This window comes from Eucalyptus grandis, chromosome 7 (assembly GCF_016545825.1).
Source record: "Eucalyptus grandis isolate ANBG69807.140 chromosome 7, ASM1654582v1, whole genome shotgun sequence".
Lineage (NCBI taxonomy): Eukaryota > Viridiplantae > Streptophyta > Magnoliopsida > Myrtales > Myrtaceae > Eucalyptus > Eucalyptus grandis.
Window position 1 is genome coordinate 19,564,358 of NC_052618.1, and position 22,654 is coordinate 19,587,011.

Genomic DNA, 22,654 nt, shown 5'->3' on the forward strand with positions numbered 1-22,654 from the left:
TCTCTCCTCCCCTCCGTTTCTGCAACAACTCTCTCTCCCTCTTCTCTCTCTACTTCTCTTTTTTTTTTTCTGCTTGCGACGCTCTCTCTCCCTCTTCTCTCACTACTTCTCTTTTCTCCAAGCATCGTCGGACTCGTCATCGTTCTCAAGCAAGACGATTGTCAAGGCGGTGGCGGCCACTGTGGCCAGCTCGCTAGTCGTCGCCACACCGTTCTTCTTCGCAATCCAAAGGCGGAGACACCGAAAGGGTCCGGACCATGGATAGGCGGAAGCGGGAGGCTTCAGGTCGATGCCTCGTGGGGACTTTGGGCAATTTGGAGGGCATATGATCAAAGGGCTCACAAGCACGCCGACACTCATACATGGTTGTCACAGCCAGGGGGGGAACGCAAGGACTTGCTCAGAAGATTAGACCCATCTCCCAAATGTTCTCTAGGACGACAACCGAACGGGTAGACGGACAAGGATAGATGAAATGAAAAATAAAAACCCAAACTTTCTTGAAGAATTTCAGCAGGCGAGGTCGGACGCGGAACTAGGAGTAGGAAATGAGCAAATGGGTATTGTAAACGGACACGTAGGCGTGTCGGGTCGGCTTTGGTTTCCTTATTTAATGCGATTCATCACGTGGGTTGTCCTCGCCTGTTCCTGGGTATTGTTTTTTCCGGTCCACCATGGACGACACTCGCAGCCAACCATGGACAACACTCGCTTGACCTCAAACTCGGAGCTTTGGTTAGCGCTGGAGTTTCGAGCTCGGCCTCAAGCCATCTCACCACAAACGAAGCTCAATGCGGTCTCCATCTGGTAGCGCACCGTCCTTCCTCGACCTGAAGTGGCAATGAGCAGACTCGAGCTCGAGCCATGGCAGACGCAAGAGAAAGAAAAGAGAAGTGGAGAGAGAAGAGGGGGAGCCGAGGGAGTTGTGCGCAGAAACAGAGGGGAGGAGAGAGAGTAAAGGGGAGAGAGACGGAGTTAAGGGAGAGAGTGGGGGCTGACAGGTGGGCCCAAAATTTGCCACGTGTCGATTTCTCTATGGTCTTACATTTCGCCTACGTGGATAGTAAAACCTACCCAATATTTTCTCCGAAGGGGGAGGAAAAGGAGAGAGGAGAGAGGAGAGAGAGAGAAAAAGAAAAAAAGTAAATAATATTACTTCTCTTATTCTATTTTCTTTTCTCTTTCCCTTTTTATTTTCTTTTGGTCTTCAATAATTCCTCCGATAATTTCTTTAATGAAATTTTGGACTCGTCAATAATTTGACGGACGATGAGACGGGATCCTAAAAATGAATTGTGACATGCTCGAATATTCGATTCCCGAGACCAATTTAAATTTCATGGTTAGAATCAATCAAACGCGATTTTAGTCCAATCTAACCAATTGAGTAGCTTTTAGGGATTTTACTGCAGATACATCCCCTAATGGCTTCACCCAATAGGTTAGTTAACTCGTGAGTGATCAGCTCAGAGAAAAAGGACCATAGGCACGTTGACAACATGCCCATTTCACTTTATTGAAACGGGATCAAATTTCAGGATGTCACAGCAACCCGGCCCCTGCAACTTCTGTTTGGCCTCCGTTCAGCCGCCTCCAGCCGTCGCCCAACTCCGACCGGCTGCCGTGCAGCCTCCCCGGAGCTCCGCCCATCCTTCTCGACCCCTTGCCGCCCCCATCCCTCTCTCTTTCTCTCTGTTTGCAGCCGAACCAACAACCCACCGAGTGGGTTTCCAGCCGGCTCGTGGGCCGCTTTGGGCTGTTTCCGAGCCCCGAACCCGAGCTGTGCTTTGGGAGGGATTGTTCCTCGTGTCGTCCCCATTGGATTGATACGTTTTGCGCGCAATTCCGGTGAGTAATCTCACTAATCCTTGCTTAGTGGACTAATTGCACTTAAGGGCTGTTTAGTTTTAATTAATTAGGTTTAGGTGGTTATATTAGTATGGATTAGCGTTTATTAGTCAATTGTGATGCGAATTAGATAAATTGAGTGTGCATTTAGCAAGTAGACGTAGCCTACTATTTATTGAGGGTAGCCCGGGATTTTTCCCGACCCTAATCGGGCTTCAATTTGATAATTCAGGCCTAAGTGGAATTTTTGGCATTTAAATATTATTTTTCGTAATTAAATTAATTAATTATTTATTTTCCAAAAATTCAACTGGGATGGCCAGTGACCGGAATATTATGCTGATGACCGTGGTGAAGTCCGTTTATTTAATCAGGCTTTATTTTGAGCTAAATTGAATTTTTAATATTAATTATTTAATTTTCGAAATAAATATTTATTTATTTATTTTTCAGAAATTAAGATTGAGATGGCCGACGACCGAAATCTCATGCTGATTGTCGTGGCATAGTTCATTTATTTATTTGAGCTTTGAATTGTGCCAAATTGATTTAATTGTGGATTTTAGGGATTTTTCCCAAATTGATTTGATTTGAGTAATTGACCGTTGGACAATTTAAAGTTGATTTTCAGTGGCAGAGGCATGGTGGTAGACTACCAATTTCAGTAGAAATTGTGGAAATGAAAGAGAAAATTTGAGAGGTATGTTGGCTCGATGACCAAGAACGTCATCTGGGATGAATCATCATGAAAGGCACGTGGCTCGGTGAATAGTATATCATCTCGGAGAATGCACGTGGCTCGGTGATTTGGTATATCGCCTCAGAGAATGCATGTGGCTCGATGAATAGTACATCATCTCGGAGAATGCACGGGGCTTGATGATTAGATATGTCGTCTCGGAGAATGCACGTGGCTCGGTGACGAAGTGTGTCACCTTGGCGAATGCACGTGGCTCGGTGATTGGTTCTATCAGTTATGACTGAATAGCAATAGCTTGAATGATTGAGAAATGGTTAGGCCCACATGTAATCGACTAGGTCGATTGATCATTGCTTTGATTTGATGTTGTGAATTGATTGACTGAATGGAAATGACTGTGAGTGGTCTTGTTAGCATGTAATCGACAAGGTTGATTTGATCGATGTTTCGATCTGTGATGTGATCGCTTGGGTGTTTATTTGATCTGTGCTCACATGCAGGTGGGATCTGAGGCCAAGGTAAGTCCTCTGACTCGTGCTGTACTTAGGCAACCATGTGGTGTATTGGTTTCCTAATTGAGTCTTAGTGGGATAGAACTCGATGAGGCGTAGTCTCATCCCAGTTTGGGGAAAACATTTCAGGACCCCGATGAGGAGCTAAGGAGGAGGAATATGAGAAAGAGAACTCTGAGGTGAAGTTGAGGAAGAGAATGATCTGAGTGAAGAGGGGTCAGAGGAGGATCAAGATGATCTTGAGTATGACCCAGATGAGGATTGAAATCCCATCTCTTCGTGAACCCTTTGTATATGTGTAGATAGAGTGAGACTTTGAGGTTGTGAATAGTTGTGAAGTGCTCTGTCTAATGCCATGTATAAAGGCTCGGTTGTAGATTTAAATATGAAAAATATAGCCTACTATTAAATCCCATTGTTTTATTGTCTGGGGATTTATAACTGCTTCCACATGTGCTTAATAAATAAAATGGTCGGCGATACATAGTCATGGGATATCGCATTCTAAAATCGACCAAGTAGAAGGATGTGTGCATGACCGAGATCGGGCGTGACAAAGGGACAAGGAAATATACACTTAGTTTGTTTTACAAACAAACTTCCAACAAATACTACTTCCAATATCTCACATGATAAGGATAAAATAGAAACTAGAAACCAAAGGTCCACTTGCAGACATTACAAATCATAGAACCGAAAAGTTGCAATCCAGAACCCATATAAACAGTGAACTTACATTGTATTCTGAAGCAATGCAGAAGAAGATGAATTGGAAGACTTATTGGAAGAGCTAGTAAATGTGGACAGTTCAGTACTGTGAGTGCTCTGTGGTTCACTTCTTCTGAAGCTGCTGGACGAAACATGCAATGGTTCGAGCATCGAAGATGGAGGCACGATATATGTCAGGATGGGCAAATTTGGTGGGAGAATGGGTGGCGAAGCATCGAAGTTCAAAAAGGTTATCACTTTGCTTATGGGAGGCCGTTCCTTCGGGTCTGGATGAGCACACCAGAGGCCTACAATCATCAAGCGCTCCATCTGTCTCCCATTGAAATTTTCTCCTAACTTTAGATCTACTGCATTGAATAGCTTTCCGATTCCATAGAGCTCCCAAACCCATTCCACAAGTTGAATTTGGCCTTGCGATGCCCTGGGTTCAATAGCTCTTCTTCCACATGCTATTTCTAAGAGGACGACTCCAAAACTATAGACATCGGATTCCTTGCTTGCCTTACCTGTATAGATACATTCAGGAGCCAAATATCCCATGGTCCCAGTCAATAGGGTTGTTTGTGACCCTTTGGCATGGTCGACTATCCGAGCCAAGCCAAAATCGCCTAATTTAGCCTCAAATTGTGCATCAAGTAGGATATTGCTAGACTTTATATCCCTGTGCACAACACATTGTTTCAAATCCTCGTGCAAGTATTTCAGCCCTAAGGCGATGCCTTGAGCGATATTGTACCTCTTTTCCCATGGCAGCGGCATTTTATCTTTGAACAAATGAGAGTCTAAGCTACCGTTAGACATGTACTCGTACACAAGGAGGAACTTGTTTCTCTCATGACTCCAACCGATGAGCTCCACCAAATTTTTGTGCCTGAGATGTCTAATTGTCTTCACTTCGGTGGCATACTCCTTGACACCTCGTTTGGACTCTGGAGTGATCTTCTTGATGGCGACGTGGGAATTTGTATCAGCGAGGTGGCCTTCATAGACTCCTCCGAAACCCCCTTCCCCAAGCAACCGAGTATTCGCAAAGTTGTTAGTGGCGACGGCCAAGACATTATAGGAGTACTCCTTGGGTCCCCTTGACTGTTCAAATCCTTCGTCAATTCCTGGAGCATCTTCTTCTTCTTCTCCACTTCGATCATTTCTATTTCTCTTTAGCTTATAACCATACCAGCCAAATCCTGCAACAAGGATAATAAGCACCAAAGAGCTTAAGCCTAAAATAGCCCCCTTCACCCAGCACTTACTCTTTTTCCCTCGTGTTGGTGTGTCAACGGGAGTCACATTGGTCGTGCCATTTACATCGTCAAGGATTTGTAGACTAGAGTTGAATTCCCATGAGAAAATTGTATGAGCCTCAACCAACTGCCCTGTCGTTGCTGAGAAACCGAAGACCACCCATTCTGGCAAGTACTCTCTCAGGTTGACTGGCTGATAGTAAAGGCTGGTATAATTGTCATCGTCATCTTGAAAAACAAAACTCAAGTTCATTGCTGTAGAATTGTATGTGACCTGAGCATGTAGTTGTTGACCATGGAGTATCTTGTCATTCATCCACGAGACACAAGTTTTACTGACAGAAGCCAGGCTGTTTACATTGATACCGACATGATTACAGAGCGGATCCCATGTATTTGTTGAATGGTCATAGAAAGTGTCAAACTCTACCGCAACAAATGCAGTACTAGAGTTGGTAGAGTTTAAATTTGAATCTGTGAGGCCTAGAAAGCGTCCTCTGAGCGTTCAGGGATCTGTGATCCATTGGGAGCGAGAAAGAAAACCATTCCATCAGCATGGGAGTATTTCATACCGGAATCGATAGAGAAAGTAAACTGACTGACAAAATCTGCCACATTCCCTGTTGAACTATCCCACAGGTGCATCGGTTGATGATATAATGCTCGGCCAACTATATATGTGGGTTCCTCCGAAGGCGCACCTAGAGTGAGTTGGATGATGGAGTTCAGCACGGAGGCATTGCCCTGGAAAGTAATTCTCTGATCGTTTAATTGAAAAGACGGAGATTGAAAGAAATGTTGTCGAAGGATTCGGAATTGCCAGATGGAATGCTTAACGAAAGGATGAAAACTGTTTGTGCTAGAGCCTCTTTCATCCGATGCATTCTCACTGAGCCATGAGCTATCATTGTATTAAAGATTCAGAGGCTCGTCTGGTTCTTTGACCAGCTTCTGTTCATTGCAGAAAGCACCTGCAGTGCGGAAGTCTGAAAGTTTAAGTCATTCATGAAAAATTAAACAGAAATACAAAAGATAAATGCACAATCTTAGTGATGGAAGCTATGAAGAGAGCATCGCTACTGTCTCTACCGTCTCCAGATCTATTAAAGTTCATCAAGTTGGCAAGTTGACCAACTTACTAGGTGAAGAGACGCTTCGCCACTTTTAGATTTCTCGAGTTTCCAAGTTATGCAAAAGATAATTAAGATAGGAAGATATTTATATTAGAAGAAATATTGTAGAAAGCCAGCAAGGTTATAAATAGGAGCAACTTGCTCGGAGTAGAAAGGCTCCTGTGCGTTGAGTGTTATTCTAAAATAATAAAGAGAACGTTTATTATATTCGCGTTTTTGAAACTCAACAAGTCACGTCTTTGAAGTTCGACAATTGTTTTCAGAGACCAAGTGCTAGGGAACATATCAGAGCTAGTCGCCCAAAATTGGAGTATCAAAGCCAGGTTATCAAGGGTCAAATCAAAGCGAGGGCCAGGGACCGTATCAAAACAAGTGGTCAGAGTGTAGTTTGTTGGGAACCATGAATCTAGCGACAAGTGATTGTAGTACAATGTTCATGGTATGAGTAGTTCAGGCATTGTGAACCCAGCCAGCACGAATTGTAGTACACGAAGACAGTGGAATAAGACCATTGTACGAGTACGTGATCGGGGACCACTGTGCCTACGGGTGGAGTATGCCGAAGCTCCGCTAGTGCACAAGTTAGGGATTGTGAAGTTGGTTGGGTGAGGATCAGGCTTACTTGGTATCGTGTGGACCATTATAACAAGTCACATGGAAGACATCTCTAAGTGAGCCGTGTTGAGAAGCTCAACAACTGGAATTTCCACGTACTGTTTCACCTGTTGCCCCAGAAGAAGTTGGGCACGGCAAGCAGGACAGATTCATTTGCTGGGTCAAGACTGAGATATCATTGGAGGAAGAAACAACACATCATCCTCGAATGACAGTGATAGAAGAAATTTAAATAAAAAGAAGCCGATAAGGGAGCGGAAGAGTTTGAAAGAAATATTGGCAGCATGGTTGCTAGACCCGCATCGTAAGAGAGAGTGGGCGGTGAGGGGGAGCGTTGAAGAGAGCACCACCACTCTCTCTCCCTGCTCCAGATTCTTCTTGGAAAGTCCATCAAGTGAGCATGTTGGCCAACTTGATTATTGAAGAGAAGCTTCGCCACTTAGATTTCTCTAGTTGCGAAGTTGTTATACAATAAATAATTAAGATAGGAAGATATTCATGTTAGAATATCGTAGAAAGCTAGCAAAGTTATAAATATCAGAGTCCAAGGGCCAGGGACCATATCAGAGCCAGCGACCCGAGATCGAAGTATCAAAACCCAGGTTGTCGAGGATCAAATCAAAGCAAGTGATCAGGGACCTTATGAGTAAAAGTGGTCAGAGCCCAAATTGTTTGGGACGTGAATCCAGTGAGAAGTGACATGGAGATGAATGATCTCATGTTATTTGGTAAGGCCAATGACAATTGTAATACCGAACCCTGTTCCTATGTAGGTCAATAGATTAATGTAGACAAGGTCAATTAACGAAGCAATGAACCAACCATGGACGATATTCAAGAGTTTCCAGATTCAATACTAGGCCGACAGTCCCTTCAGCTAACACTTCAATTTAGCAGTTAGCCATGGTACTCGATTGACCAATCACACTATCAAACAGATAATGTTCACTTTGGAAAAGAAGAAATGAAGCGATGTAAGGTGATAGGGGCACATTAAAAATGCAGAATTCTGCAACAACCCAGCAAAATGGTATTAAGAACAAAGAGAAGAGCATGCGACAAAACCGAGAATTCCGAAACTACAACAAAGTACTACATTTTATTGCCTTTACCTTTGGAGCTTGGATCGCGGATGTGGGACTCTTCACGACAAAGCCAACAAACACTTCATGGCCAGGACGAACAGAAATGATATAAACCAGGTTTGATTATGCTGAAGATATTTAAGCCGAATTGAGAAACCTAGGCAGTCAATGACGGTCAAACCAAAGAAGAAGAAGTCTTGTTCAAGGAAAAGAAATAGTGCTAAGAAAGAGTCTTCAGGACAAGAGATACTGCTAAGGAAAGTGTCTCTATTGGGCATTCTTCGATGGTTGACTGGAATTTTGAGTCTTCATTCCTAATTCATTTCTCCTTCTAGATAGCTGTGTTCCTTTTTTCTTCTCGTGGAAAATTCGTACTCGCGTGCCAAGAAAAGAGGTCCCAACCGTGCTTCGCGTTTCCCACCCGACCACATGTTCCTTTCTTTTGACTTTTTATAGGGTTAATAAACAAAGTCTTCAAGGGTGGCTTGACCTAAAAGGCTAATAATAAAGCATCAATATTCCCTTTTCCTAGCCAAAAGGCCATCTTACATCGAGCACCACTTAAAATGACATACTCCGAAAAATGGATACTAAACTAATACCATATCATCATGATCCATCTCAAGGAAGAACGTGCACATACATGGAATTTGTGGACTTTTTTAGGAAGTTTGTTTTAAGATATAAAAGGTTCAAAATTGAAAACTGTAAATGTCAGATATAAAAAATTCGTTAGTGAGGTATTTTCCCATGTGGTCATTGAAGATATTTAAAGAGGAAAAAAATGATTGACATCCCCTAAAAGCAACATGTGATCTTTGTTTTATATAATGGTATGGATTAGTAGACATAATTTATTAGGTAAATCTAGCTTCTCAATGTATTTGAATCAAGTTGTCAATTTTTATAATCTTAAACACAATGTTACAAGCTAAAGTCAGCCAATCCAATGTTTGTCTATTTAGTAAATCCCAATCAGTTTGCTTTATTGACTTTGGTTTTGTTGCAACATGGCTAAGTGCAACATTTCTCTAGCATAGATGATACTCAATTTATATCTTCTAGAAATTAAAACTATTTCTATTGAACTTGTTGATTTTCACTTTTTCTTTTCCTTTTCTTGCCATCGATTTGCTTTAACTCAATTGAGTTTGGCTTTGATATCAATTAATGCAAAAACAAGTGATCAAGCAATGAAATTTAAGAATGGGAAAATAAATGGAACATCATATCTACATTATTCAATTAGTAGGACTTACTGAATGAGGATTGTAGCACGAGATTTCATGATAGATCGAAAGATAAAATAGAGATCATAATTATACTCAAGTCATTTAGTGTTTCCCAATTCCAATTACACCAAATAATTCACATAGAACAATATTTAACCCTCATAATTTCTTACCAATCATATCAATACCTAAATTTTGACTAAGCATTTATGATTAAATTGCATAAAATTAAAGGACTAATTCGACCTTAATAAAAAAAAAGATTTTCACATCACATAGGCATTAATATTATTTGCACATACTAAGTTTTATTTTTATTTTATTTTACTACATTTCGGATAAATACGTATTAAATTAAAAATTAATTATTAATTTTTTTAAGAAAAGAAAGCAAACGCCCGTAGGGGCTCGGGTTTCTCTTACCTCATGCGGGCCTGAGCCCAACTCACCCAGCTCATTTCCGCAGCCCGACCCTTCCTCTTCTCTCATTCTTCCTCCTTCCACATGCCACCGAGGACAAGAGAGTAGCCGGCGCAGAGTAGCAAAGAAGCAGAGCAGAGCAACATGACCGGGGTAGGCGGGCGATGTGACTGGAGCAACTCGCCGGCGGCAGCCCACCTGCCCCACGTACGGTCGGACGAGTCGTCCGACCCCATAAAAAGGAGGAAGGGGGGTGGTTTTCCGTTTCGAAGGGAGGTTTTCGGAGAGAAGGAGAGAGGGAACCGGGAGAGAGGACCTGAGTCGGTGAGAATTGGCCGAGAAAGAGACAGAGAGAGCTGGGTAGGGCCGCCTCCGGCGACTATCTCGCTACCCCTTTTTCTGCCCTGTTTTCTTCGGTCATAGCCCAATTGCGGCAGAGGCTTGCCGTCGCTCACGTACACTTAATCCCAAGCGTCATCAAGCCTTCCCGGTCGGTCACTGCCGGGCGCCGCTTGTGGTCTCGTGTCGACCGTGGTTGCGTTTGCGTATTCGAGCCTTAATCGGCTCGGTTCTTCTCTCCCGGCCGGCGCCCGTCAGGTGTTCGATAATATGCCTGAGTTAGATCTGCTTTCGCGTTCTTGGTTTGGGGCTAGATCGATGTTACCTTTGTGTCGTTAATCCTACCATCCCGCCGCGATCCCGAGCTTGGTTGTCGACCTGCAGCTCCGATTCCCCTTATTCTTAGGTTTGGGCTTTGTTTTTATTACGTGTATTTTGTGGGTGTTGCCAGAACGGGCTCATTCATGGAGCCTAGTCTGGCTGAGGGCCCGACCTGGGTCCGGTTGTTTATGTTATAATAGTATATTATTATTTTAATATTAATTTTTTTTTGAAAAATAAATAAAAATATGAAAAATCTGAGAATAATTTATATTTTCTAAAAATTAGGAATAGCTTAAAAAAGGGTTTTTGAGTAGTTTTCTTTAAAAATGCATGGAAAATATTTCTAAATAATCAAACCTCAAAGCTTAAATAAGATTAGGTACTACCGTCCTAGAAGGGTATTAATTAATTAACTGATATAATCAAGTTCTCGATTCTAATTTTTCTAGTTGAGTAAGAGTAAAGTATTTCTCTCAATACTTTATATAGGTTACTAATCGACCCATCACAAATCAATTAGATGTGATTTTTATGAAGATGATTTATAGGTTAGACTCGGCCCATAAGTCACGAATTGATGGGCTTAGAAGAGCTCTTACTAAACCTAGACTTAGCAAGCCATTAGTCTCCATGCCCACAGGAGTGTTCGAAGAGGTCGTGACAAATCTCACAAAAGAATTCACTGTTATCACTACAAGATTTATGAAGTTGAATATTGAAAGCTCATCTCGAATACAATTTGCGAAGAAGGTCCACTTCTTATATGTACTACAATTTGATCCAAAATAGGAAAATCCCTTTTGAGAATCCCACTCAAATTATAAAACCTACTTGCCTCAAGATTTCGGGGTTAAACTTGAGACCTCTATTCAAGATGACGCAGCTTTCTCATAATTCTGCCGTGTTGAATTTTTCCACCAATTCTCCTAGAAAAACTTAGGCTCCTCTAGGATTAACATCTCCAAGACCCTAGTTTTATAGGTGGTAGTTGAAGTTTGTGGCCAAGTTAAAAACCCGAAAGCGATCTCCGACAAACGAAGAGATATATTGCGTGTACAAGTCGATGGATTCATCCCATAAATAGGGAAGGCCGTTCGGTCATGTATACAACAAAGGCCGTTCGGTCATATATTGCTTGTAATCCTTTCTCAATATTCCTTTTCACCCTTTGCTGTATTGTCCCAAAACACTCATACACGCATTGTCACATCAAAATCCATATCAAATACTACCACGGATATCTCACATAATATGGAGCAAACAGAGACTGTAAACTAAAGGTCTGCTTGCATATATTACAAATCATAGAACTAAATTGTTGCAATTCAGAACCCATATAAACAGTGAACTCGCATTGTGCTTCGAAGCAATGCAGAAGAAGATAAATTGAAAGACTTCTAGGAAGAGCTAGTAAATGCAGACAGTTCCGTACGTAAGCGCTCGGTGGTTCACTACTTTTGAAGCTGATGGACATGACATGCGACCATTCGGGCGTCGAAGATGAAGGCACGATATATGTTGGGATGGGCAACTTTGGTGGGAGAATGGGTGGGGAAGCATCAGAGTTCAAAAAGGTTATCGCTTTGCTTATGGGAGGCCGTTCCTTAGGGTCTGGATGAGCACATTAGGGGCCTACAATCATCAAGCACTCCATTTGTCTCGAGTCGAAATTTACACTGAACTTCGGATCTGCTGCATCAAATAGCTTTTCGATTCCATAAAGGTCTCAGACCCATTCCATGAGTTGAATCTGGCCTTGTGATGCTCTCGGTTCGATAGCTCTTCTTCCACATGCCTTGCCTGTATAGATACATTCAGGGGCCAAATATCCCATGGTCTCGGCCAATATGGTTGTTTGTGATCCTTTGGTGTGATCGACCATCCAAGCTAGGCCAAAATTGCCCAATTTAGCCTCGAATTGTGCATCAAGTAGGGTATTAATAGACTTTATATCCCTATGCACGACACATTGTTTGTTTCCATGGTCAACACGCCATAGGAGTATTTCTTGGGTCCCGTCGACTGTTCAAATCCTTCATCAATTGATTGAAAATCATCTTCTTCTCCATTTGGACCATTTCTATTTCTCCTTGGCCAATAACGGTACCAGCCAAATCCTGCAACGAGGAGAACCAAGACAAAAGAGCCTAAACCTAAGATAGCCCATACCCATGACCTGTTCTTTTTCTTTGAATCGTACCACCCGTTGGTGTGTCGGGGACTTGAAGAGTGGAACTGAAACTCCATAAGAAAATAGTATGAGACTCGAAATATGTTCCCGTTGCAGCTGAGAAACCGAAATTTACCCATTCTGGCAAGTTGTCCGTCAGATGGGCTAGATGATAGTGGAGGTTGGTTGAATTATTACTAGAATCTGCGAAAACAACACTCAAATTCTTTTCCGTAGAATTAAATGTCACCTGAGCATGAAGTTGTTCACCGTTGAGTATGCTGTACTTTACCCACGGGACACAAGCGTGATGGACAGAAACCAAGCTATCTACATCGATAGCAACATGATAACAGCCTGGATCCAGTCCATTATTTGTGGAAGTATCGAACTCTACTGCAACAAATGCAAGACCGGAGTTGGTAGAGTTCGTGAGGCCTAGAGAGCCTCCTTTTGAGCCTTCAGGAATCTGTGATCCATGGGGGCGAGAAAAAGCCAATCCATCAGCAAATTCCGTGCGGCTCTTAGAATCGATAGCAAAAGTAAATCTACTGGTGAAATCTACCACATTCCCTGTTGACCTATCCCACAGGTGCATGGATTGATCATAGAGAGCTCGACCGACTATTTCATTGCCCCTCATGGCTGCCTTGACTAAAGAACGTTCCATCGTGGAGCCCAGTGCACTCGCATTGCCCCGGAATGTTATGTTTGATTGGAAGGATGTGAATCATTAATTGGGGATGAAAAGGTCAAGCGCGCAATCTGGCGATGATGTCCATGAAAAGAAAATGTTTGAACAAAAAAATCTTTTTTAACTCATTAGATACGATATGCGGGGCAGGAAAGATTTGAAAGAAGCCATCTTCTAAGCGCTTCATCACGATTCGCGATCATTTTCACAGGGAAAAGCCAGCAAAACCCATTTCAAGTGTGTCCAAGGGTGTACAGAAGTTAGTTCAAGTTCGAGGACTCGTTTCGCCAATTATAGTCCAAGGAGTCATCTACCCCAACTTGCACAGCGCAGAGTCATATTCGCGAATTTCCCGGAAACAAATTTTGGGAGTCGTCTGGTTAGGAGGTGCATAAGAAAGAAAGAGAGAGTGCAGAGGTTTTATAATGAGATCACTACGAATCTGCAAAGTAAGGACAAGATCTGCTTAGTACTTAAACAATATCAAATTGCCAAGCATTGCATTTTCTTTTGTTCATGGACCAAATGTTTCGGTCTTCTGTTCACTAAGAATATTTGCACAAGTACTAAATAGAACCATTTATCGTATTGCATTAATATTACCGCTTTAATCCTGAGATATGGACATGAATGACCTCATGCTATTAGGTAAGGCCAATAATAATTGTAAAACCGAACTATGCTCCTGTTTAGGTCAATAGATTAATGTCGACAAGTTCAACTATCGAACCAACGAACCAACCATGGCCGATATTCAGGAGTTTCCTGATTCAATATTAGGCCGACATTCCTTACCGCTAACACAAAAATCAATTTAGCAGTTAGACCATGGTACTCAATCAACCGATAACACTATCAAACAGATAATGCTCATTTGGGAAGGGAAGAAATGAAGCAACGTAAGGCGACAGGGGCACATTAAGGGCGCGCATGTTTTTATTTCTGTTCATTTTCTGTTCCCGGGAACATAAATAAATAAATAAAAAGTGTTTATGTTCCGAGGAACAATTTTTGAATAAAAAACGCGTTTGGTAAACTTGTTCCGGAAATAAAAATGAATAGAAACACGTTTGGTAAATTTTATTCTTTTTTTGTTTCTTTTAATTTTTTAATATTTTTATTTCATTTTTCATTTTTCCTTTCTTTTTTATTTTTTCTTTTTTCGGCCAGCAGCCTCGCCTAGCCACGGCGAGGCTCACCGCCCTCGGCAAGGCTCGGCCTCGCCTTGGTTGGGCGAGCTCGGCCTCACCACGCACAGCGAGGTCGCCGACCCTCGATAGCGTCACCGGCCTCGACGGCCGGTCTCCAGCCATGGCCGAGGCCGGCGACCAGTGAAAGAAAAAAAGAAGAAGAAAAGAAGAAGAGAAGAAGAAGAGAGAGAAGAAGAAGAGAGAGAAGAAGAAACGTTTCTTCAAAATTGTTTCTGGAACAAGAAGAAGAGAGAGAAGAAGAAACGTTTCTTCAAAATTGTTTCGAACAAGAAGTAAGTTTTTTTGTTTCTTTTTTTGTTCTTTTTGTGTTCCAGGAACAAAAGAACAAAAAAAGAACAGAAACGCAACCAAACGCGTTTCTGTTCTTTTTTTTTTTTTTTTTTTTTTGTTCCCGGAACAAAAAAACAAAAACACTTTTTAGGAACGTTTCCATGCAGCCCTAAAAATGCAGAATTCTGCAACAACCCAGCAAAATGGCATTAAGAACAAAGAGAAGAGCATGCGACAAAACCGAGAATTCCGAAATTAGAACAAAGTATTTCCTTTTATTGCCTACACATTTGGAGCTTGGATCGTGGATGTAGGACTCGTCACAACAAAGCCAACGGCCGCTTCACGGCGAGGACGAACAGAAATGATATAAACCAGGTTTGATTATGCCGCAGATACTTAAGTCAAATCGAGAAACCTAGGCAGTACATGACGGCCAAACCGAAGAAGAACAATCCGGTTCAAGGAGAAGAAATAGTGCTAAGAAAGAGTCTCCATTGAGTATCTTTCTATGGTTGACTGGAATTTTTGTGTCTTCATTCCTAATACATTTCTGCTTCTAGATAGCTATGTTCTTTTTTTCTTCTCGTAGAAAATTCGTACTCGCCCAACCGTGCCACATGTTCCTTTTTCTTTCTCTCTCTCTTATATATATATATATATATATATATATATATATATATATATATATATCTTTTTATAGGGTTAATAAACAAAGTCTTCAAAGGTTGCTTGACCTAAAAGTCTAATAATAAAGGATCAATATTCCCTTTTTTCTAGCCGAATGGCCATCTTACATTGAACGCCACTTAAAATGACATGCTCGCAAAAATTGATACTAAACTATTATCATATCATCATGATCCATCTTTAGGAAGAACATGGACATTCATGGAATTTGTGAGACTTTTTCAGGAAGATTGTTTTAAGATTTCGAAGGTTCAAAATTGAAAACTGAAATTTGCAAGAAATAAAAATTGAGTGATTAATGTATTTTCCCATGTGATTAATTGAAGATATTTATAGTAAAAAAAATTGATTGACTTCCCCTAAAAGCAACTTGTCATCTTTGTTTTGCAAATAGTATGGATTAGTAGGCATAATTCATTATGTAAATCTAAATAGCTTCTCAATGTGTCCAACTCAACGTGTCAATTTTCACAATGTTAAAAATGATATTATGAGCTAAAGTTAGCCAAGTAATACCCAATGCTTGTCTATCCAGTAAATCTTAATCATTTTGCTTCATTGACTCTAGTTTCTTTCTAAGAGGGCTAAGCACAAATTTCTCTAGTATAGATAATCCTCAATCTATACCTTCTAGAATTCAAAACTATTCCTATTAAACTTGTTGATTTTCACTTCTTCTTCTTCTTTTTCCTTCTGTCACCATTGACTCGCTTTAACTCAATTAAGTTTGGCTTTGATACCAATTATCGCAAAAACAAGCAATCAAACAATAAAATTTAAGAATGAGGAAATAAATGGAACATCATATTTATGCGATTTAGTCGGTGGGACTTATGACATGGGGATATCATCACAAAATGTTCATCATAGATCAAGTGATAAAATAGAAATCATAATTATATTCAAGTCACTTGAGCACTCTCAGTGTTTTCTGACCGCAATTACACCAAATGATTCATAGATTACTATATTTAACCCACATAATTCCTTGCCAATCTCACAAAAGAATTCATAGGTATCACGACAAGATTTATCAAGTTGAACACTAAAAGTTCATCTTGAATATAATTAATGAAGAAAGCCCTCTTCATACATGTATTGGAATTTGATCCAAAATAGGAAAATCCATTTCGGCAAATCCATTCAAACTATGAAACTCACTTGCCTCAAGATTTCATTACAGGGGTAAACTTGAGACATATTCTCAACATGATGCAGCTTTCATATAATTCTATCGTGTTGAAGTTTTCATCAATTCTCCAAGAAAAGCTTAGGCTTCTCTAGGATTAACATCTACAAGTCTCTATTTTTTTTTTTTTCAGGCACCATTACAAGTCCGTAGTTTTACACGTGGTAGTTGAAGTTTGTGGCCAAGTTAAAACCCAAAGAGATCTCCAACAAATGCAGAGATATATTGCATGTATAAGTCGGTGGATTCAGCCCATAAAATAGGCATGGCTGTTTGGTCATGTATACAATAGAGACAAACCGATTTTTTATTTATTCATCAGCTTCTATAATCCTATCTCAATATTCCTTTTCACCCTTTGCTGTGTTTTCCCACAAACACTCATACACCACATTTTCACATCAAAATCCACATCAAATACCGTTGGAAAAATATGGCTTCAATCAATAGAGCAATCAAGTTAGAAGTTGAAGTTTGATATCTCTTTCTTTAAGGATTTATTTGCCTCACAAATTGCTAATAGTCACCGGCAAATATCTTCCAAGATACGACAAAGTTCCAAAATAAGAATACTAGATAGCAATTCCAATATTACTCCAAGGTTTCTTTAGGAAACAATTGAAAAAGATGGTTGTAATTTTGGAAAGAAGACCCAAAAAGAAATATGATCTCAAATTATTCTTCTGGAAAACTAACATGTATCTATAAATCGATCTGAAAGAACATAGGTAACTCTTCTTGAAAAATTGCAAAGTGAACGAATGTATTCTTTCGAAAAAAAAGTTGCCCAAATTAACAAAAGTATCCATTCGGAAGATATTGAAAATGAACAAATGCAACTCTTCCGAAATGTTGCAAACTGAATAGGTATCATTTTCAAAGGTTGTCTTGAAAAGACATAAATAAAAATTCGGAATAAAAAATAAAAATTATTATTTATTTTTTATTAAATAAAATTTTCAATTTTCATAATTTCTGAAAATTCTCAATAAACAAAAACAACCTTTGAACTAATTAAAGTTAATAATATAACCGAATGGAATAAAAATAAATAAATAAATAACAAAGGGTTAGTGCTAAGTGTATCTAATAATCACGCACGCACTCGTACGCAGGTATGATGGGGTCTAGTCTACACCCAATATTTTCTTTAAATACACTAAAGAAACCCCACACTTATTAATTGGTCAATTTCTTCCCACTTTTTCTTTCTATGTGGGTGTGACATCCAGAATTTCTCAACCTGTTTTCTACTGAATTAATCGGGCATTTCGTTGATGTGTTTATAGGGCTATTCTCGAGCTGATCACTCTTGAGATAACTAGACTGTCTAGGTAAGTAATTAAGAAAGTTTAAGGCACTAAACTTGAGAGTTCGATCAAGAATCGGCTTCTCGACTGTGCTCATCTTTAGAGGCCATTGCGGCATAGTTAAAAATCGATTTAAGATCAGAGATAGGTCTATTCGACTGAGATGTATGGCCGATCGTGGGTGACTTCACTAAATTGGAAAATTCTCATCGCTCGACACTAATTTGATTTTACTGTCGTTCTGGTACCCTGTGTCCGTAATTGAATCCTCAAGATTTTCACGACAATCGAGAGTCGTCATTGAGTCGAATGGGTTCATAGTGGTTCGAAGAAAATTGGCCACGGGTTATTTGTCTTAAAAAGTTCTGAAAACCACCTGGTAGCCTAGGTTACTTTAAAAACGCGCCAAATGGAAATTAACCGTCGATTTAAGTCCGATTTCAGAAATTGAAGGTTCTGTCATGTCACAATAAATTCTAGGATCCACGACTTAGCCTTAGAAGGTTTTTCTGACAACCGAGACTTTTTGGGAAAAAGTCAGGTTATGGCCGTTTTCATTCAATTGAAGCCGGGAATTGATTTTGTTGGTGAAATTGAGAAGCATGGGGGATTCTTGGATAAGGAAATTAATCAATTTGATAATGGAAATATCAATTGATTTTTTTGTGAGAGTTAATTGAGAGAAAATCAAGAGGGAATTTGGATGCAGAATCGCAAGTGGGGAGCGAGTGCTCTAGTTGGAAATTCTTTTAGGAATAAATGAGCTAATTCAAAAGAAAATGGGATGAGAATTTCCTATATTAGGAAATTCTTTTAGTTCCCTCCCATTTCCTTTTTCTCTTTTCCATTTTTGGCTAAGCACCATTTGGTTCCTTTTATTTTCCTTTTCTTCTTTTCCTTTGGCCGAATCTCTCTCTCTCTCTCTCCTCTCTTTTTTCCCTCGTGCGAATTACCCCTCCACCAAATGCTTGGCTGTCCCCCTCTTGGATTTTTCACTTTGACTTTTCAAACTTCTTCACTCTTATCTCTCTTCTCTCTTTTCCTTTCTCCCCCACTCTCTCATAACCGACTCCTCCTTTCTTGCTCGTGCTAACCAGCAAAGACAGCAAAGCAGAAGCAGTAGCCACCGTCGTTTGAAGATCGGAGCCGCTTGCCGTCGCCGCCCATGCTTCGCCACCGCACGCCACCTCACTGAACCGCCAACCACACCACCGCCTGGCCGTGTGTACCGCTTTCCCCTACAACTGTCACACCCCGATCCTCGGCACGCACACATCCTTCTCTTGGTCATTTTTAATATGCGATCCCAGGACTATATATCGCCAACCCTTTCATTTATTAAGCACATGCGAAAGCAGTTATAACTCCCCAGACAATAAATCGATGGGATAGAAAAGCAGGGCCATATTTTTCATATTGAAACTTATAACCAAACTTTTATACAAAACACAAACCAGAGCACTTCACAACTTTTTACTCTAAACTCTATTCACATCAAAATGGAGATCTCAAAAGAAGATAGAATCACAGTCCATCTGGGCTGTACTCAAGGCCCCTCTTGGGATTATCTTCTTCTTCCAAAAATCCTTCTCCTCAAGTTTCACCTCCGAGTTCTCCTTCTCGGACTCCTCCTCCTCAGCTCCTCAGCGGGGTCCTAAAATGATTTCCCCAAACCGGGATGAGACTATGTCTCAGCGAGTTCTACCCCACTAAGGCTCGATTAGTAAACTATTATACTATAGGCTGCCTAAACACGCACAGGGTAAAGGACTTACCTTAGTCTCGCATCCCACCTGCAAATTAGCACAATTCACAATAGGCATTCATTTACTCCAAAACAAATCGAACCACGGATTACATGTCACACAAATCATTCCCCACTGAAGAGTAATTAAAAGCTAGGCCACGTGCATTCTCCAGGACAACATTCCAAGTCTCCAAGCCACGTGCCTCAAACCTTGGGCCCACGTGCATTCTCTAAGGCGACCTCTTCGCCAAGGTGGTACATCAAGTCATTGAGCCACGTGCCCTTTTAGATGCTATTTTCGAATACTTGACCCACGTGCATTCTCTAAGGCACTAGGTCACCAAGATGACGCATCAGATCACCGAGTCACGCGTCCTTTTTACGATGCCCGGGTCCACGCGCCTTCTCTTAGGTGCTAACTCACCAAAGTGATGCATCAATTCACCGAGCCACGTGTCCTTTCGAAACCATTCCGGAACACCGGGTCCACGTGCATTCTCTAAGCCACGTATTTTCTTTCAGGTGATTACCAACTTACTTTCGATACCGACAACCAATGCCCAACGATTTCTCAATCAAATAATCAAATCAACTAAATAAAGACATATTCTAAAATTCACAATTTAAATCAATTCCATACAAATTGCAGCTCAATTAAATAAACGGACTGTGCCATGACAATCAGCACGAGATTCCGGTCGTCGGCCATCTCAATCTTTATTTCTAAAAAATAATTAATTAATTATTAATTACGAAAATTAATTAATAAATATTAATAATTCAATTTAGCTCAAAATAAAGCCCAATTAAGTAAACGGACTTCAACACAATCACCACCATAAAATTCCGATCACTGGCCATCCTAGTTGAATTTTCGGAAAATAAATAAGTATTTAATTTAATTCCGAAAATTAATATTTAAATATCAAAAATTCCCCTTTGGCCCGAAAAGCCTAATTGGAGCCCACTAAGGGTCGGGAAAAATCCCGAGACACTTTCAATAAATAGTAGACCACGTCTACTTGCCAATTGCACACTCAATTTGGCTAATTCGCATCACAATTGACTAATAAACACTAATCCATACTAATCTAACCACCTAAACCTAATTAATTAAAATTAAAACCAACCTTAAGCATAATTAGCCAACTAATCATAGATTAGTGAGATTACTCACCAGAATTGTGCGCAAAACGTATCAATCCGACGGGGACGACACGAGGAACAATTCTTCCCAATGCACGGCTCAGGTTTGGGGCCCGGAAATGGCCCAAAAGCGGGCCCGAAGGTGCTGGAAACCCACTTCGTGGGTTGCTGTTCTTGGCTGGCCGGAGCTAGTCCGGCGGCCAAAACAGCGAGGCGGGGCCGGCAAAGGGTGAGGGGGACGCCGGGGAGGTCTGGCGGGGTTGAATGGTGGCCGGAGGTGGCCGGACGGAGGTTGGACAGAGGTTGGGCAGCGGCCGGATCACACGGGGGAGCACGCTTGGGCGCGAGGGACGGCCGGCGGAACGTGCGGCAAGCGGCGGCTTCGGCGAGCTGCTGCTTTTGTTCTTCCTTAGCTTGCTGGTTCGCACGCGAAGAATGAAGAAGAAGCAGAAGAATTCGGTCACGTGGGGTGGGAAGAATAGAGTGAGAAGAGAGAGAAGAGGGAGATAAGCATTGACCGGTCAAAGAGGGAAAAAGAAAGAGAAAGAGGGCAGGCGGTGGGGGCTCGCACGAAGGGGGAGAAAATATTGGGTAGATTTTACACTCCATGTAGGCGAAATGTAAGACCATAGAGAAGCCGACATGTGGCAAATTTGAGCCCACCTCGTCGAGCTCCACTTCTCGTTAACGCTTCGTCTCTCTCCCTTTACTCTCTCCTCCCCTCCATTTTTGCGACAACTCTCTCTCCCTTTTCTCTCTCTACTTCTCTTTTTTTTTTTTTTGCTGCGCGACGCTCTCTCTCCCTCTTCTCTCACTACTTCTCTTTTCTCCAAGCACCGTCGGACTCGTCATCGTCCTCAAGCAAGACGATTGTCAAGGCGGTGGCGGCCACTGTGGCCAGCTCGCTAGTCGTCGCCACACCGTTCTTCGCAATCCAAAGGCGGAGACGCCGAAAGGGTCCGGACCATGGATAGGCAGAAGCGGGAGGCTTCAGGTCGATGCGTCGTGGGGACGTTGCGTAGTTCGGAGGGCATATGATCAAGGGGCTCACAAGCACGCCGACACTCATACATGGCTGTCATAGCCTGTGCGGGGGGGGAACGCAAGGACTTGCTCGAGAAGATTAGACCCATCTCCCAAATGTTCTCTAGGACGATAACCGAACGGGCAGACGGACAAGGATAGATGAAATGAAAAATAAAAACCCAAACTTTCTTGAAGAATTTCAGCAGGCGAGGTCGGACGCGGAACTGGGAGGAGGAAATGAGCAAATGGGTATTGTAAACGGACGCCTAGGCGTGTCGGGTCGGCTTCGGTTTCCTTATTTAATGCGATTTCATCACGTGGGTCGTCCTCACCTGTTTCTGGGTATTGTTTTTTCCGGTCCACCATGGAGGACACTCGCAGCCAACCATGGACAACACTCGCTTGACCTCAAACTCGGAGCTTTGGTTAGCGCTCGAGTTTCGAGCTCGGCCTCAAGCCATCTCACCGCAAACGAAGCTCAATGCAGTCTCTGTCTGGCAGCGCACTGTCCCTCCTCGACCTGAAGTGGCCATGAGCAAACTCGAGCTCGAGCCATGGCAGACGCAAGAGAAAGAAAAGAGAAGTGGAGAGAGAAGAGGGGGAGCCGAGGGAGTTGTGCGCAGAAACGGAGGGGAGGAGAGAGAGTAAAGGGGAGAGAGACGGAGTTAAGGGAGAGAGTGGGGGCTGACAGGTGGGCCCAAAATTTGCCACGTGTCGATTTCTCTATGGTCTTACATTTCGCCTACGTGGATAGTAAAACCTACCCAATATTTTCTCCGAATGGGGAGGGAAAGGGTAGAGGAGAGAGGAGAGAGAGAGAAAGAAAAAGTAAATAATATTACTTCTCTTATTCTATTTTCTTTTCTCTTTCCCTTTTTATTTTCTTTTGGTCTTCAATAATTACTCCAATAATTTCTTTAATGAAATTTCGGACTCGTCAATAATTTGACGGACGATGAGACAGGATTCTAAAATGAATTGTGACATGCTCGAATATTCGATTCCCGAAACCAATTTAAATTT

At 41.6% G+C, this 22,654-nt stretch overlaps 2 protein-coding genes across 2 annotated transcripts; both read right to left on the reverse strand.

Moving 5' to 3' along the window:
* Positions 1-3,683: 3,683 nt before the first annotated feature.
* Positions 3,684-5,807, reverse strand: LOC120295547 (L-type lectin-domain containing receptor kinase IX.1-like). Its single transcript, XM_039316772.1, has 2 exons — positions 5,040-5,807; positions 3,684-4,973 (listed from the first exon to the last, which is right to left on the reverse strand). Exons 1-2 carry the CDS (start codon positions 5,344-5,346, stop codon positions 3,793-3,795), a joined length of 1,488 nt encoding a protein of 495 aa, XP_039172706.1. The 5' UTR covers positions 5,347-5,807; the 3' UTR covers positions 3,684-3,792.
* A 6,356-nt stretch (positions 5,808-12,163) lies between these two features.
* On the reverse strand, positions 12,164-13,018 carry LOC120295951 (anti-H(O) lectin 1-like). The gene is made up of 2 exons (XM_039317578.1): positions 12,485-13,018; positions 12,164-12,295 (listed from the first exon to the last, which is right to left on the reverse strand). The coding sequence occupies exons 1-2, from the start codon at positions 13,016-13,018 to the stop codon at positions 12,164-12,166; spliced, it is 666 nt and encodes a 221-aa protein (XP_039173512.1).
* Between the last annotated feature and the right edge of the window lie 9,636 nt (positions 13,019-22,654).